The following is a 14,458-nucleotide window of genomic DNA, read 5'->3' as shown; positions in this document are numbered from 1 at the left end:
ATATTAAAACTTATTACCGGGAATGCTTGCCTACTGTAAGCAGACCGAAGCGAATATCGTGCTTCTAAGCGTGCCTGCCTCTGAGCGTGTTTCTATGCTTTTGCTGCCACTCGAGGTGCCGGCGGAGCCGCATGCCGCTCCCCGCCCCCTCGACCTTGCTGCCTAGTAAGCCAGTAATCCTGCTTATATTAACTGAAGGTGCGGCGGAACCGCGTACAACACCCCACCCCTTCGACCTCGCTGCCGATCGCGATGCTGTTGCGGTCCGCCAATGCCCTTGCTGCCGCTCGAGGTGCCGGCGAAGCCGCATGCAGCTCCCCACCCCCTCGCCCTTGTTGCTAAAAAGAAGCCAGTAATCCATGCTTATTTGGCCGGAGGTGCTGGCGGAACCGCATATAACTCCCCGCCCCTTTGAACACTCTGCCGATCGCGGTGCTCGCGGCGACCGCCTGTGTGCGATCCGCCGCATCACCGTCCGGGCTGCCCCAACCTTGAAGGCGTACTGTTGGAAATAGTGGTCGCGAACGCCAGTTGTGCGCCGCTGCGGATCCCGCGCCACTATTACGTGAATAAATGGCTTAGCACCCGCACAACACTCGCAGCTGGCCCCGGATTAGACCCACCACGTGAATGAGCCGGCCGATGTGTTATCACCCAGATCTAACCCCCACACCGGATGCCAGGCGACATACTCTGTCCCCCAGCCCGCACAACAGACCCCGCACGACCTAAATCAACGGATCTCAAGACTCCCCCGTGGCAGAGCCACGGAGCCCTGTCGACTCAGGTTTTACCCAAGGACGGGGCCCGGGGGGGAGGCCTTCCGATCCGCTTACCTGAGAGTGAGCTGAGAAGCGCGGGCCTCGCGTCCGACGGGGGGGGATTGAGAGGGGGGCGGGGAGGCCTAGGGACCCTAAGGCTGGCGAGGAGCAGCCTAAGGCCCGACCGACTAGTGAGGGTGGGCAGCAGCAAAGAGGGCGCCAGGAGGGAGGGGCTCCCCCATTTCTTGTCCCAAAAGGGGACGGCCTTCCCTTAGTTGTCCCCGCCCCCCCCTCCCTCCCCTGGAATGGCCGATCGGTTCCCCACGCCCTACTACGGGGTCTGCCCTCCTATGGGGTCCCCTGCAGGGACCGCGGGCACCCTGCAGAGGAGTAGGAGCGGTGTAACGGATATCTGACACGTTTGTAAAGCTGGCTTCTATGAGACTAGTGCAAAAGGCTTCTGTTCACAGGGTATCCCTTTCTCACTTACACTACATCCCTGGGGGAACTGGAGTTAGGTGGGAATTAAGAGACTGGGAGCTAATCAGGCAGACTACAAACACTGGGTGGAACATGCAGGTTGGATGTAGGTTCACAGTCGGGAGGTGGGGGGGGGGGCAACTGCATTAAATTATCCAACATTACCGGCAACCCTTTCAAATAAACACCAAACTCGTGCTTCGAAAAGAGATAGGCAATGGTCTATTTAGGCACCAAGTAACTATTATTTATTGACAAGCTAAATTTAAATATTTTAAGTGCAGAACAATCCAACCCCCATTTGTTTCCCGTTCCACTTCAAGAGGTGCCCAGAGAGGCAGTGTATCACACAATTGAGCAGAACAGAAAAATCCCCAGCAATCCAACACCCTCCACAGTTCTAGAGTGCATTTCCAATCATGTTCCGCAGGCCTGGATGAGAAGGCAAATGTTCTTGCATCCCACCCTCAAGCTCTCAAAGTGTCGAAGAATTCAATCTGCTGCCGGTGCCAGTTGAGAAAGGTCCTTCCTTCATCCAGGATTGATTAATAGCCATACTTAACATCCGGCCAGCACAAAGGTAACAAGTTCCCACAAACAAATCTCTCTTCAAGTGCTAACACATCCAAGATCCGTATCTAGACGCCAACATCTGGTCACATCGCTATTCACTCATCCTCCCACCTTGGTGAATCAAGCTGCCTTTCTCCTACAACACGACTTCTGCAGCCTCTACCTGTGGCGATCCGCGTGCAGGGCAGAGACAGTCAGTTTGGCACAGAGCTCAGCCTCCCCCATGCCGTTGAAAGCCTTGCAAGAGTATTGTCCAGAGTCTTCTTGGGTGACATCAGAAATGATCAGGGAGCAGCTGCCAGTCTCATTGTACTCTATGCGGTATCGGCCACACTCTTGGATGGGGATGCCATTCTGGAACCAGATGACTTCAGGGTCAGGATAACCTGTATACGTACCAACAATTGTGGATGATAAAAGTGCAAAGTTAAAGCAGCAGAAGGAGGGAGGGAACAGGACAGTTAATTCAACAGTTTTTCAGCTCCAAAACATGTAATTTCACATATAATACAGACTTTCAAGCTTTTCTGTTGGAATTGGGGTGAGATTAACAGAATTCTTCTAGAATAGAATTCGAGGAGTTATTTAACCGGACTTTTAAGTGTTCTTAACAAGGTATATTAAATACCACTTCCTAGTTGGGCTTGAAGCCTCCTCATGGAAATTACTCCTCCCTTTCCCTTGTACCTTGTAAGTAAAATGCGTTCACCACAGCCTTTGCAGTGCAAATACCACCAGTTTGGATTCAAGCCTGGGAAGCAATTGTTTGTAAACTGTAAGGAAAATGTTATTTACCCTGTAAGCATCTGTTCCTAAAGTCTAATGCTGTAGACCCACATGCTCTCCATACTGCTGCTCTAATGTTGGGCTCAGATACTCGTAAGTTAGTTTTTCTTCAAAAAAGTCTTTCATGTTACGAGATGTAGTGACACAGTTCTCAGCAATACAGACTATGTTAGATTGTTTTCTGTGCAGGTGGAGAGTAGTATGGAGTGTGAGGGAACACTATATGACACGTGTATTGCATGAAGCGGCTAATAACTTCGGGGAAGCAGCAATCTGTGATTAGAGCCACCTGGACCTGCGGAAGAGGGTGGGTACACGTGAATCTACAGCACTACATGCTACAAACAGATGCTTAAAGGGTAACATTTCCGTTCAGAGCATGCGTTTCTGTAGAAACAAATGTTTTGCATAGACTGAAAATAAGTACCCTCGTATAAGCAGCGGCTACTGTAGATGATGCTGATATCTGGAATTAGGTTCTTATGAACGTTTGGTAAGCCATTGCCGTTTGTCGGACTTAAACATCCACACCACAGTGCTTATTAAAAGTGTGTGGGTTTGACCATGTATCTGCCTTGCATATGTCAGCTAGGGGGATTTCTACTAAGAGGGCAATAGTTGCAACCTATTTTTGAGTAGAATGAGCTCTAAGGGTAACTGGAAAGGCTCTCCTGGCTTTGTGACAGCAAACCTCGATACACCTATTTATCCATCGATCAATTTCCACCTTCGATGTGGGTGCCTCTTGTGAGGCTTTACAAATGCCAAGAACAGTTGATCTGCCTCAAGATGCGGAAGAGGGACGAATGCATCCTTTTTTGCATGTATGCAGCCATAGCCGCTAAATGAAAGCTAGGCCTGACTTCTGGAGGTGAAGCAGGTAGCGGATGATGTCTTGGACAGTAGGTCTTAAAGGGTCTATCTACTTGTCAATACAGTACTGGACAAATCTTTTCCACTTTGTGGCAAAACATGCCTGTGTGGTTGGTCTGTGTGACTCACACAGGATGTCCATGCATTCCTGGGAGAGGCCCATGTAACCAAATTCTAAGACGTCAGGAGCCAGATCACAAGATTGAGTTGCTTGCAATCTGGGTGCCTGTCTGACCTTGGTTCCTGGTGAGAAGGTCCAGCCCGATGGGAAGTATCCCATGGGGGTTGACCAACTTCTCTAGTAATGCTGAATATTGGGGCTGCCTGGCCCTGGTGGGGGCTACCAGGATAAGGGTTTGTGAAGTTTGTCACATCTTCAGCTCCTCCAGTAGAAGGAGCGGGACAAGGCAGAAAAGTGTTGGCAAATATCCCTGACCTGTTGATCCATCCATAGTGCATTGCCCATTCTTTGAGGCGATGTTTGGGAATTTCGCATTCTCTGGGATGACAAACTGGTCTACTTTGGGAGTACCCCCAATGTTGGTGTACGACCTGCATGGGCAGTTCCCACATGTGGACTTGTTGCTGCATCCTGCTTATCGGGTCGGCTAGGTAATTTTTCACCCCAGAAGGAACTCTGCCATCAAGTAAATGTAGTGATGAAGGGCCAAATGACAGATTAAGCAAGCAGAGAAAGGGAGAGCGAGTAATCCCCCCGCTTCAGAAGGTAATATATTGCAGTCATGTTGTCTGTCCTGATCAGGACAATATTGCCTTGAATAAGCAGTAGGGAAGCTCTGAGGGGAAGGCTGATTGACAGAAGCTCAATATTACTGATGTGGTGACATGGCTGTTGTGGAGTCCACACACCCTGCACTGCAAGAGGTCGAGGTGAGCTTCCCACCTCGCTTGGGAGACATCCATGGTAATGTTAACTTGTGGAATGTGTGTTAGGAAAAGCCTGCACCACAACAGTTTGTTGCTGTTCCATCACTGCAGAGTGATGAACGCTGGAAACGTGTAGCAGGGCTTGCACAAGACCATCATGCCCAACAGGTGCATTACAGTTCTTACTATGAGGAGATGTTATGGCTGAAAAGTAGGTACAAGCTGGCCAACAGCTGCAATCCTTTAAGGGCTTGGACGGACATCCTTTGACAGTGTTGGAATTTAGCCCTGCTCCCAAAAAGGGTTGAAGGTGGTACTTGGCTACGTTTATGGTAAACCGAAGACTATGGAGAAGTGAGCTAGTCACCTGTGTGCAGTAGGCTCTGCAGCCTGTTTGCCCTCTTGATCAGCCAATTATCTTGATAAGGAGAAGTGGTATCCATGTTGTCCTCTAAGTGGGTGGCTACTAGTCACTAGGTGAAGACCCTTGGGACAGTGGTGATACCAAAGGGGAGTACATTGAACTGATAATGCTGACCACTTATTTTGTTTAAATTTGTTTATTGGGTTTTTGTTTACATTTGATAATCAACATTACAGTAATTACGAAATAAAGACAATGCATGACCATAGGTACATATTTTCAGATATCTTTGCTTAGCAGCCTCCCTGCTCCAGGGAGCCCATGCCACACGGCCGCATCCCACCGTGTGTTCCAGTAGTTTTCACTCCCAAACCCTAATGGGGTCCCCAATAAGCCCCCAAGGGAGGGTCAGTCCTGTCCGTGGTGTGCGGCCTACTGTTGTCAGCGAGGTGATAGACTCGTGATGTGGCAGTTATGTGGGTGTCTCACAGAGCAGTGGCTATGTCGGCGTGATCCGCAGGTGCGTATGCTGCCGTGTTGCTGTTATCTGTAGGTCCTCCCAATGAACCATCGGTGGGGGAGGGTGAAGGGGGTCCCCCCGATCTAAACTTACTAACTCTTCCAAGAACTTCGGGATGAACTGGGTAACGGGGGGGGGGGGGGGGGGGGAGGGGGAAAAGAGTCTAGGGGGTGAGCGGATGGGATAGGGTCGCTGTCTCTGGGGCACCGTGGCGGCGCTCCTGGATCGCAGAGATCGTCTATGTGTGAGGAGTTATTGACTCGCGTCAGATCATGAGTGTTACGGGGGCGTTACTACTGGCGGTGATCTGGTAGGGTTCGTAGCCGTGTCATGGGGGTGCGTGGCTAGGTGTGTCTGAGACTATGAGGCCATGGGTGATGCATCGGGGCGTGTCGACTGAGTAAATTGGTACAACAATTCAGCCCACTCTAAGGATATGGGGTGTCTGCGGTGTCCCCGTACCTCCTCCTCCTCCCGGAGTATCTCCTCCTCTGCCTTGCACATTATGCACCGCGCCTATCCCACACACTTACGGCGGTCTCGTGGGGGACCTCCAGTGCATGGCTATTCCCCGTTTCGACAGAAGGATGGCCAGTGAGAGGAATCGATTCTGTACCTTCTCGGTTTTCCGTCTGCGGAAGATCCCGAGCGCGCATGCCTCCCATGTGGTCATAGACGTGATGGCCGTAACCTCTGCAAGGGTTCGATGGACCAAGTCCCAGAATCCCCGGAGTGTGGGACAATCCCAGAACATGTGTCTGAAATCCGCTCCTGGGGTATGACAGCCGGGGACACTCGAAGTGAGTGTCGGGGAAGAAACGCTGCAGGCGGGTCGGTGTGAGGTATGCCCTGTGGAGGACGTTGAATTGTATGTTACGGAAACTGGCGTTTCTGGATACTTTTTTGGGGTACTCCAGGGCCGTGCTCCATTCTTTATCGTGGACCACTCTGCCGATGTCCGTCTCCCATTTCTGGCGCAGGGTTGGAGGGATGAAGGAGTAGTGACCGTACCGCCTTATAGAGCCAGGATAACTAAGGTTGCCCTACCCCATGTGTAGAAGTGTGTGTATCACTGGATGTGGTGTGGGTTCCCCTTCATCCGGATTCCAAAACCTACGACTGCTGTCTATTAGTTGCTATGGAGTAGAAATTGTCCGGGGGGGGGAGATCGTAATGCTCCATCATTTGTGCAAATGTGTTTAACTGCCCGTCCTCAAATAAGGATTCTACCTCCGTGACCGACAATTCTGTCCAGACTAGAAGCGTTCCTTGAGTGTAATATATGTCTCCACATGGAAAGCCCACCAATGGCAGCAGGGGTGAATATGGCGGTTGTGTTTTGGACATGCGATGGATACGCATCATACAGGTGCGGGCTATAGATAGTTGTAGTGGTCGAGTTCGTATAGGCTTAGTGCCCGGTAACAGCATTCGATGGATTGCTGGTTGTGGCACTGGGCCATTGGTTATGATAGTCTCTCCTACGTGGCGCCCTGCCGTCCAGTAGGACAGCCATTGAAGTTGGGCCGCCAGAAAGTACGCCTCGAAGGCCGGCGCTCCCAGTCCTCCCTCCGTAGTGGGCAGGTAAAGTGTGGACAGCGCCACAAGTCGCCGACCTCCGCCCCACACCAGCTCTGTCAGGAGACTGTTCAGTTCTGTAAAGAACGATCGTGGCGGAATCACCGGGAGGTTCACGAAATGATATAGGAGCCTGGGGACCATGACCATTTTCGCCAGGGCCACGCGGCCGATAGGTGCCAGCGGGAGCGTTTTCCAGAAGCTCACCGCCGACCGTAGTCCGGCCAAGGCCTTCCGATGGTTTCCCTCATATAGGTCTTCTGGGGTGTGGTATAACCGCACTCCTAAGTAACAGGGGGCTTCAGCATTCCATGCTAGTGCCAGAGTTCCTATTTGAGCTTCAAAGGGGGCCATGTGGGGCCTCAGCGGGTATAGAGAGGATTCCCCCAGTTAACCTTAAGGCCCGAGATGACCGCAAACTCCTCCAATGTCCTCCAGATGCAGGTCAGATTGCCCGTAGCATCCCTGACATAGATTAAAAGGTCTCGTCGGCATACAGGGACACACAGTGCCAAGTGTGTGCCAGGAGAATACCCCAGTCCTCGCCCTCCCGACGCAGGCGTATCGCTAAGGGTTCAACACGCCAGGGCAACAAGAGGGGTGACAACCTGGTCTGGTCCCTCTCTCCACTCCGAACTCCTGTGATATGTAGCTGCCCATCCGGACTCTGGACGTGAGCTGTGTGTAGAGGAGTCTAGTGTATGCGGTCAGGCGTGGGCCAAAGTTGTTTTTTCTGAGGACCTCGAACAAGTATGGCCATAGGAGAGTATCAAACGCCTTTTCGAGGTCTAATATAAGGCAGGCTGCGTTGGGGAACCGGTCACTCGTCATGTCTTGAACATGGAACAGTCTGCGGAGGTTGTGGGATGTGTTGCGGTTTGGCACAAACCCATTCTGGTCGGGGTGGACAAACTGGGGTATGACCTGGGCGTATCGTTCCTCCAGCATTTTACCCAAGATTTTGCAGTCCGAGTTGAGCAGCGTAATCGGTCTATAAGATGACGGGAGCTGGTGGTCTCTGTGTGGTTTCAGGAATGAGATGATTACCGATTCCCTGAGGGATCGTGGCAAGTCCCCCGCCGCAAGCGCGTCATTGAACACGGTAGTCAATCGTGGGGCAAGGAGGGCCGAGAACGTACTGTAGTATTCAATGGGGAAGCCGTCCAGACCTGGGGCCTTATTCCTGGCTAGTGCTCCTATCGCTACTTTGATCTCGGTAGGTGTTATTTTGCGGTCGAGGTCCTTCTGTATTTCTGGCGAGATTTGGGGGATTGGGAGCGTGAGGAAGAAGCTGTCTGTCGCGTGGGTGTTTTGCTGGCTCGGGTTGTTATATGTGAATAAATGTGTAGAAGACTTGCATGATTGCGAGTTGGGAGGTTGGAGCCGACCGAGCTGGTCTATAAGTCCGTGATGGGTTGAAAGTCGGCTCTTGTCTAGCTAACCAGGCCAGCAGGGTCCCCCCCCCCGTTGCCCTCCCGGTGTACCCTGGCTGCATATTTCCGGAAGTTGTACTTACGCAGATCCCTCAGTGTTTCAGCGTATTTTGTTTTGGCCTCAGCTACGCGCTCCTGGGTCGCTGCGCCGCGATCATCCGCCTTTAGCAGGGTAGCCAACGCCATTCTGCATCCTGTAGTGTGCGTTCTAGGACTTTGCGCACCCCCACCACCTGTTGTATGTAGTGGCCCCTTGCTGTCACTTTGTGTGCGTCCCACTCTATGAGGCTAGAGGATGCGGGACCTTGCGTTTAACGTGAAATGTTCTTGCAGATGTTCCCCGTGATCGTGTGTGAATATCTGATCTAAGAGACACTCCCGAGGGAGTTTCCACGTCGGCACTGGGGGGTAGGGTGGTTCCATCTAAGGGTCAGCACGTGAGCGTCATGATCCGAAAGTACTCTCCCGAGATAGTCTGCGTGTTGTACTTTAGTATGCAGGACTGTCGAGCAGAGGAATCTATCGAGACGCACTCGGAGGTCGTGCGGGATGGAATGGAATGAATAAAGCTTTGTAGTGGGGTGTAATGCCCTCCATGTGTCAGTCAATGCCCAGTGTTGCACCCATGTTTTGAAAAGTTCTGTTTGTTTGTGAAGCGGTGAGCGCGGGGGCGGGGGTCGGGAACGGTCAAGGGTCGTATCTAAGACACAATTATAATCACCTCCCAGTATCCAGGGGGCATGAGTGTGGTGTGCCAGCGATTTCGTGAGGAGATTCCAAAACACGTGTTGTTCTACATAAGGGGCGTATATGCTGCCTACTAGGATTGGCTGCCCATCTAATTGTCCCTCTAACAGTACATAGCGCTCCTCTCGATCTACCACCCTGTTCTGCTCTCTAAAAGGTACGCCCGGTCTGACCCAAATCAATGTCCCGCTGGCGAATGCAGAGTACCCTGTGGCGCATACTATGCCCCTCCATTTTTTCTGAAGCCTTCCAACTTCTGTCAGCGTCAAGTGGGTCTCTTGCAGGAGGGCTATGTGGGTCTGCTGTCTTTTCAGATATGCGTATACCGCGTAGCGCTTACTCGCCGTGTGTAGACCTCTAACCTTTAAGGTGATGAATGTGATGTCTGTATTAGGGATTTTCGTCATGTGATGCTGCTAGATGTGTAGGTCGGTCCTCCCGCCACCCGCTGTCCAGGGCCAGATCCTTTCCCGCTTTCATATTGTCTCCGCACATGTGTAGTCAGAGACCATCTGTCCGCTCTCGCTAGGGTGTCAGGGATAATTGGGGGGGGGGGGGGGGGGGGTTGGGGTAGAACAAGAACAATGTCCGGGAAACCGTCCCAACAAAAAGGGCCTAATGCTTGGCGCAATAAGTCCAAACCGTACATCTCGTACTGTCTCTAGTTCGTTTGATGCGTGGGGGCGGGACTGCTGCGCTGTCATGCAGGGTCTGGCCGCCCGTAACATCGTGTCTCTGTGGACGTAATTGCTGCCGTTTTTACCTTAATCGGTGAATTGCGATGTCCCCCGTAGGTTAACCCGTCTGGGTTTCCTGGTCTTACCACAGTCTGTGCTCGCCGCCTTCAGATGAGCGTGTCCGCCGTCTGCGGAGTTACCAATGGCGGAGAGGCTGAGCAGTCTCTGGAGGTGCGGGTGTCACTCTGATCACCCTCGTCAGACTTAAAGATGTGTGGGCCCCGATCCTCCTCCGGGTCGACTTCTGTCCGCAGGACCTTCGTCGCCACCTGTAGGGCCCTCCGTCGATCCCCTATGATCTGCTCCAGGTCTGGGGCCCCTCTGGAGGTGGGAGTCGAAGGGCGGTTCATTTGTTTGAGGATGACTTTCTTAGAACGCAGCCTGCGCCTGCTGGATGAGGAGCTCGGCGGCGTAGACCCTCGCTCCAACTGAGCTTGGTTGTGATGGTCTAACCAGCGCCTCGCCTCCGCGGGGTCAGTGAAGAAGTGTGTCGAGTCGTCATATATGATTTTGAGGCGGGCCGGAAAGAGGAGGGCGTACTGTATCTTCCTTTGGCGCAGGGTTTGCTTCACCGCCTGGAATGTGGCACGTTGGCGTTGAACCGCTTGGGAGTAATCAGGGAACACCATCACGTTCTTATCCTCCATTCTGAGTACTTTCGCTTGTCTGGCCGCTCGCAGGATTGTGTCCCTGTCTTGGTGGTGTAACAGTTTTAGCAAACAAGCATTTGCAATGCAATAGGTCTCGCAGTTGTTAGAGTTTGAGCTATTGGCATTGTAAATGGCAATGTCTTTTATTTATGTGTTGGTTTTCAAAACATAAATAAAAAGCATTGTCATTTACAATGCTAACTTGTTTAACTCTCGCAAATGCGAGACCTATTGCATTGCAAATGCTTGCTATAATAAAGCGCATTAGCGCTATATTAAAAAAAACGCATTTCACGCAACTTTATTTACTAATCCATCTCAGTTTTGAAAAAGAAAATGCTCACCTCATTTGGCACTCACTAAAGAAAATCCAAAAGAGACAACATCCTAAAACTGAGTAAAGTGAGGCGATTGAGAGGGACGGTGAATGCTTCCAGGAAATAGCAGAGAAAAACAAGCATGGTGATCAGAACACGTAAAACGTGAGCTGTTCTCATCTGGAACGGTGGCTGACCTGTGCACAACTGTTCGAGCAATTCTCTAGTCAAAGTCAACTACTGTAAAGGTTTATGAGAGAAATTCACGAACAGTACATACAAAAGATGACAACTTCCGAAACAAGCAATGACAGGGTGGGGTGGCAGGTGAAAGTAATGACCAGGGCAGAGGATGGCGGGTGCAGCAATGTTGGGGGATCAGTCTGTAAAAACATGCACTTGTTCAGAGTGCTACAGATTAAATGGTAAAAAAAAAATACAGTGAAGCGACAGGACAGAGGATGTGTCGTAACGGCATGACCTGTCGACCTTGGAGGTGGGGAGGCCGGGTTTGAACTCGCCGCCGGTTCACAAGCACACTATGAAAGGAGATATTGTTTAAACAGCGCCTCTTTTCCCAACTCATTATTTTCAACATCCTCTTACGTAGACGCACCGGAAGTAGAGCCCCCTTCGGTTCTGGTGTCAGTGCACCCCTCTCCTCGTTGCTTCTAGCAGCAGAGCCGTCACTGCCACAGGCTACGCTGGCATTCCATGTGTGCGTTGGTAAATAGTGGCTACCATTCACAGTGCAAAGGCACACATTTTTATCAAGGTGAAAGGCGGAGGGCAATGGGATCCGAACTCATTTAAAAATGTTCCTCAGATTAAATTAAAAGAGGAGAATGAAAGTTTGAGATGGAAAACGAAGTCCAACCAACTCAAAAGCGCAAACTTTTAAACTCAGCAGAAAAGATGAAAAGCTGAGCCGTCGAAGGATTTTTAGCCACTGCTTAAAAACCCTTTTATTTTCAAGAGAGGAAGGAAAGATACCTGGCGGGAAGGGATGTGGAGAAGGGCGGTGTGCGAACGAATGTGAAAAGCCCTTAATTCATCTTCATGATAAGAAATGAAGAAATGCTACAAGATAAGCAGGGATCCTACATTACATTTATCAGTGTATAAACGAAAAACATAAAAGCGGAGGAGGTGGGAGTCGAAAAAAAAGAAGAGTGAAACGTCGAGAGAGTTTCGATTCGAAACTGTGACCTGCAGAGCACGTAACAGACGCGAGTATGGGTGAAACAAGCATCGTAAAGAGGGAAAACGTTATTACGAAGAACGTTGCTCCACGGTTTGTAAAAGTAAATGCGCCATCACACGCATTCTATACTTCAAACATACTGACAGGCTGGAAGTGAAGAGAAACTTTCTCCAAATTACCTTGGTGTGCGACTGAGCACCCGAAACCATACAAAAACAAGTGTGCCAACGCGGGACCAGCACCTGGCTCCTTCCCCCTCCTCCCAGCAAAACCAGCTCCGAAAGCGAAACCTTCCTTGGGCGGGACTTCCGTCTTCGGAAGCCCGCGCACGCGCCCACGGGAAAGCAGTGCTGGTGACGCGGGGCTCATGCCCGAGGGGAGAGCCCCGCGGAGGCTGCAAGACCTTAGAATCACGGTAAGGGGGGGCGCTTGCATGTATGGTGTGGGGGGGGCGCTTGCATGTATGGTGTGGGGGGGGGGCGCTTGCATGTATGCGGCACCTGGGGGGGCACTTTTATGTATACGGCGGTGGGGGGGGAACTTCTATGTATGCGGTGGGGGAGGGGGGGGGCTTATATGTATGCGGCGCGGCCAGGGGAGGGGGGCCTTCTATGTATGCGACGGCGGCGGCAGGGAGGTGGGTGGGGGGCCCTTCTATGTATGCGGCGGCGGCAGGTGGGGGGGGACTTCTATGTATGCGGCGTCGGTGGAGGGGGGGTGTGGGGGGGCTTTGTAGGTGTGTAGGTGCGCTCCTGTGTGTGTGTGCCTTCTTGCCTGCATGTGTGTGTTCAGTGTGCCTTTCTTTGCATGGGAATATGAGGGACGGCGACGTGCGCGCTCACGAGGTAGAATCTCCGGCAGGAGACGCTCGTGACAGTCTGCTGTCTACATTCCCCTGAAAGTGATTACATTAGTTGTCTCGCTAGACGCAAAGCTTTGCTTTTGCGTACGTCTAGCGAGACCTAAAAAGGTCTGGGCGGGAGGCCAGCTGACGGTCGTCGGGCTGGAACCCTGTGTGCTCTCTCCACGGAGAAGAATGGTGTGAGATCTTGGGTCCGGGTGAATGTTTTTATCCATGCTTCAATGTACTGAATGGGGTCTGTCCCCTCCACTCCCTCCGGCAGGTGGAGCAGGCGTATGTTACTCCGACGGAGCGCCCTCCAAATCGTCCGCCTCGCGTTCCAAAAAGTTAACTTTCTCCTGTAAATCCTTGATAGCTTTTTGGTTAAGCTGGACTTGTGGTTGCAGTTCGTGCAGCGTTTGTCCCTCCTGGTTCACCCTATCCGCCAATTTCCTGTGATCATCTCTTAGGAGTGAGATGTCTGAGGCCAGCTCTCCAAATTTGGTCTCCATGGACATCCGGGAGTGTTCAACAGCGGCTAACACTCTGTCAAGCTTTGTGGACATATCTGTCTCTTGCGGTGGCTCTCCGGTCTTTAGCTTGCGCGAGGGGCCCGGGGAGGGCGAGCACCTCTGGGCCGGCGCCGGCGTCGTATTCAGTATTCTTTGAGGTCTCCCCTTTGGTGTAGCGGGTGGTCTGCCGACTCAGGACGGCCCACCGAGGGCCCTGTGGCAGCGTCGTCAGGGGGATCACTCAACTCCGGTCACACAGTTCCCCACAGTGATCATTGCCGTGGCTACTCACTCCGCCCGGCGAACCGATTCAGGCGTGCCGGAGCTCCCCCGCCGCACTTCCACGTGGGCCTGTTCCAGTGTTGCACTCGTGTTGCGGGCCGTCACTGGGTCCACACCCGCCCCGCGTGTGTCGCCTGGCGTGCTCTGGGTTGTCTAGGTGGGTCGGGGGCTGGGAGTGCCCGCTGCCGATGTGCTCCCCCTCGGCTCCGCCACTCTGCAAGGGGTCCTCAAGGGCTCACTGACTGCTGCTCGGGCCGCCAGGGGCCTTGGTGCTAATGGTGACACTTGGGGGCCTCTCAGGCGGATCCCAGGTACTGCAGGACCGTTGGTGTCAGGGGTGTGTGTGCTCTCCCGGCTGCTTGCCTGGTGTGTCCGAGGTGTTCAAAGGGGGCCCAACGACCGGGACGCCCCCATGGATCTCCGGCGCCGCCGCCCCGATCCATGGGTTCACCGGGCCTCACCGTCGGGCACCTCCTCGATGCAGGCTGTGTGACGCCGTTTTCGGGCTGGTCCGTGCGGCCTCTACCTCACCACCTCACAGGCACCCCACCGGGACTTCGCGGCCTCGGGGGTGCAGGAGCGCAATGAAGGGTGCACACAGGGGTGTCCACAAGCGCCACTCCCTCGGTGCCGAGCTCGCCCTCTCTCGTCGTCCCGAATCGGGGCGGCAGCACCTGCAGGGCGCCCGGGGTGTCAGCTGTTGCTCGACGGGGAAAGAGGATCCTGCTCCCCGGAGGCTGGGTCTCGCGTCCCGGGATCTCCGGCTTCTTTAGCTGGGCGCCGCCATTTTGGATTGGTCTCGGCGGCCGCCGCCTCGGGTCACTCTGGGCTCATTCGGGGCTGTGGGAGCACATTGAAGGGAGTCTACGGGGGTGCTCACAAGCGCCACTCCCTCGGGGACCCGCTCCGCCC

The 14,458-nt window shown here is 52.9% G+C and overlaps 1 protein-coding gene across 6 annotated transcripts in view; it reads right to left on the bottom strand.

Moving 5' to 3' along the window:
* Positions 1-1,466: 1,466 nt before the first annotated feature.
* Positions 1,467-14,458, bottom strand: part of LOC144755825 (myosin light chain kinase, smooth muscle-like) — a 730,231-nt gene continuing 717,239 nt past the window's right edge. For all 6 annotated transcript variants that reach the window (XM_078645121.1, XM_078645117.1, XM_078645120.1 and 3 more), the window contains one exon: positions 1,467-2,200. In XM_078645121.1, coding sequence (XP_078501247.1) covers positions 1,974-2,200 — 227 coding nt within the window. In that variant the 3' untranslated portion in view covers positions 1,467-1,973. The remainder of the gene's footprint in view (positions 2,201-14,458) is intronic.

Source organism: Lissotriton helveticus, chromosome 5_1 (assembly GCF_964261635.1).
Source record: "Lissotriton helveticus chromosome 5_1, aLisHel1.1, whole genome shotgun sequence".
Lineage (NCBI taxonomy): Eukaryota > Metazoa > Chordata > Amphibia > Caudata > Salamandridae > Lissotriton > Lissotriton helveticus.
The sequence above is the reverse complement of the archived record's forward strand: the minus strand, read 5'-3'. Positions and strand labels throughout refer to the sequence as shown.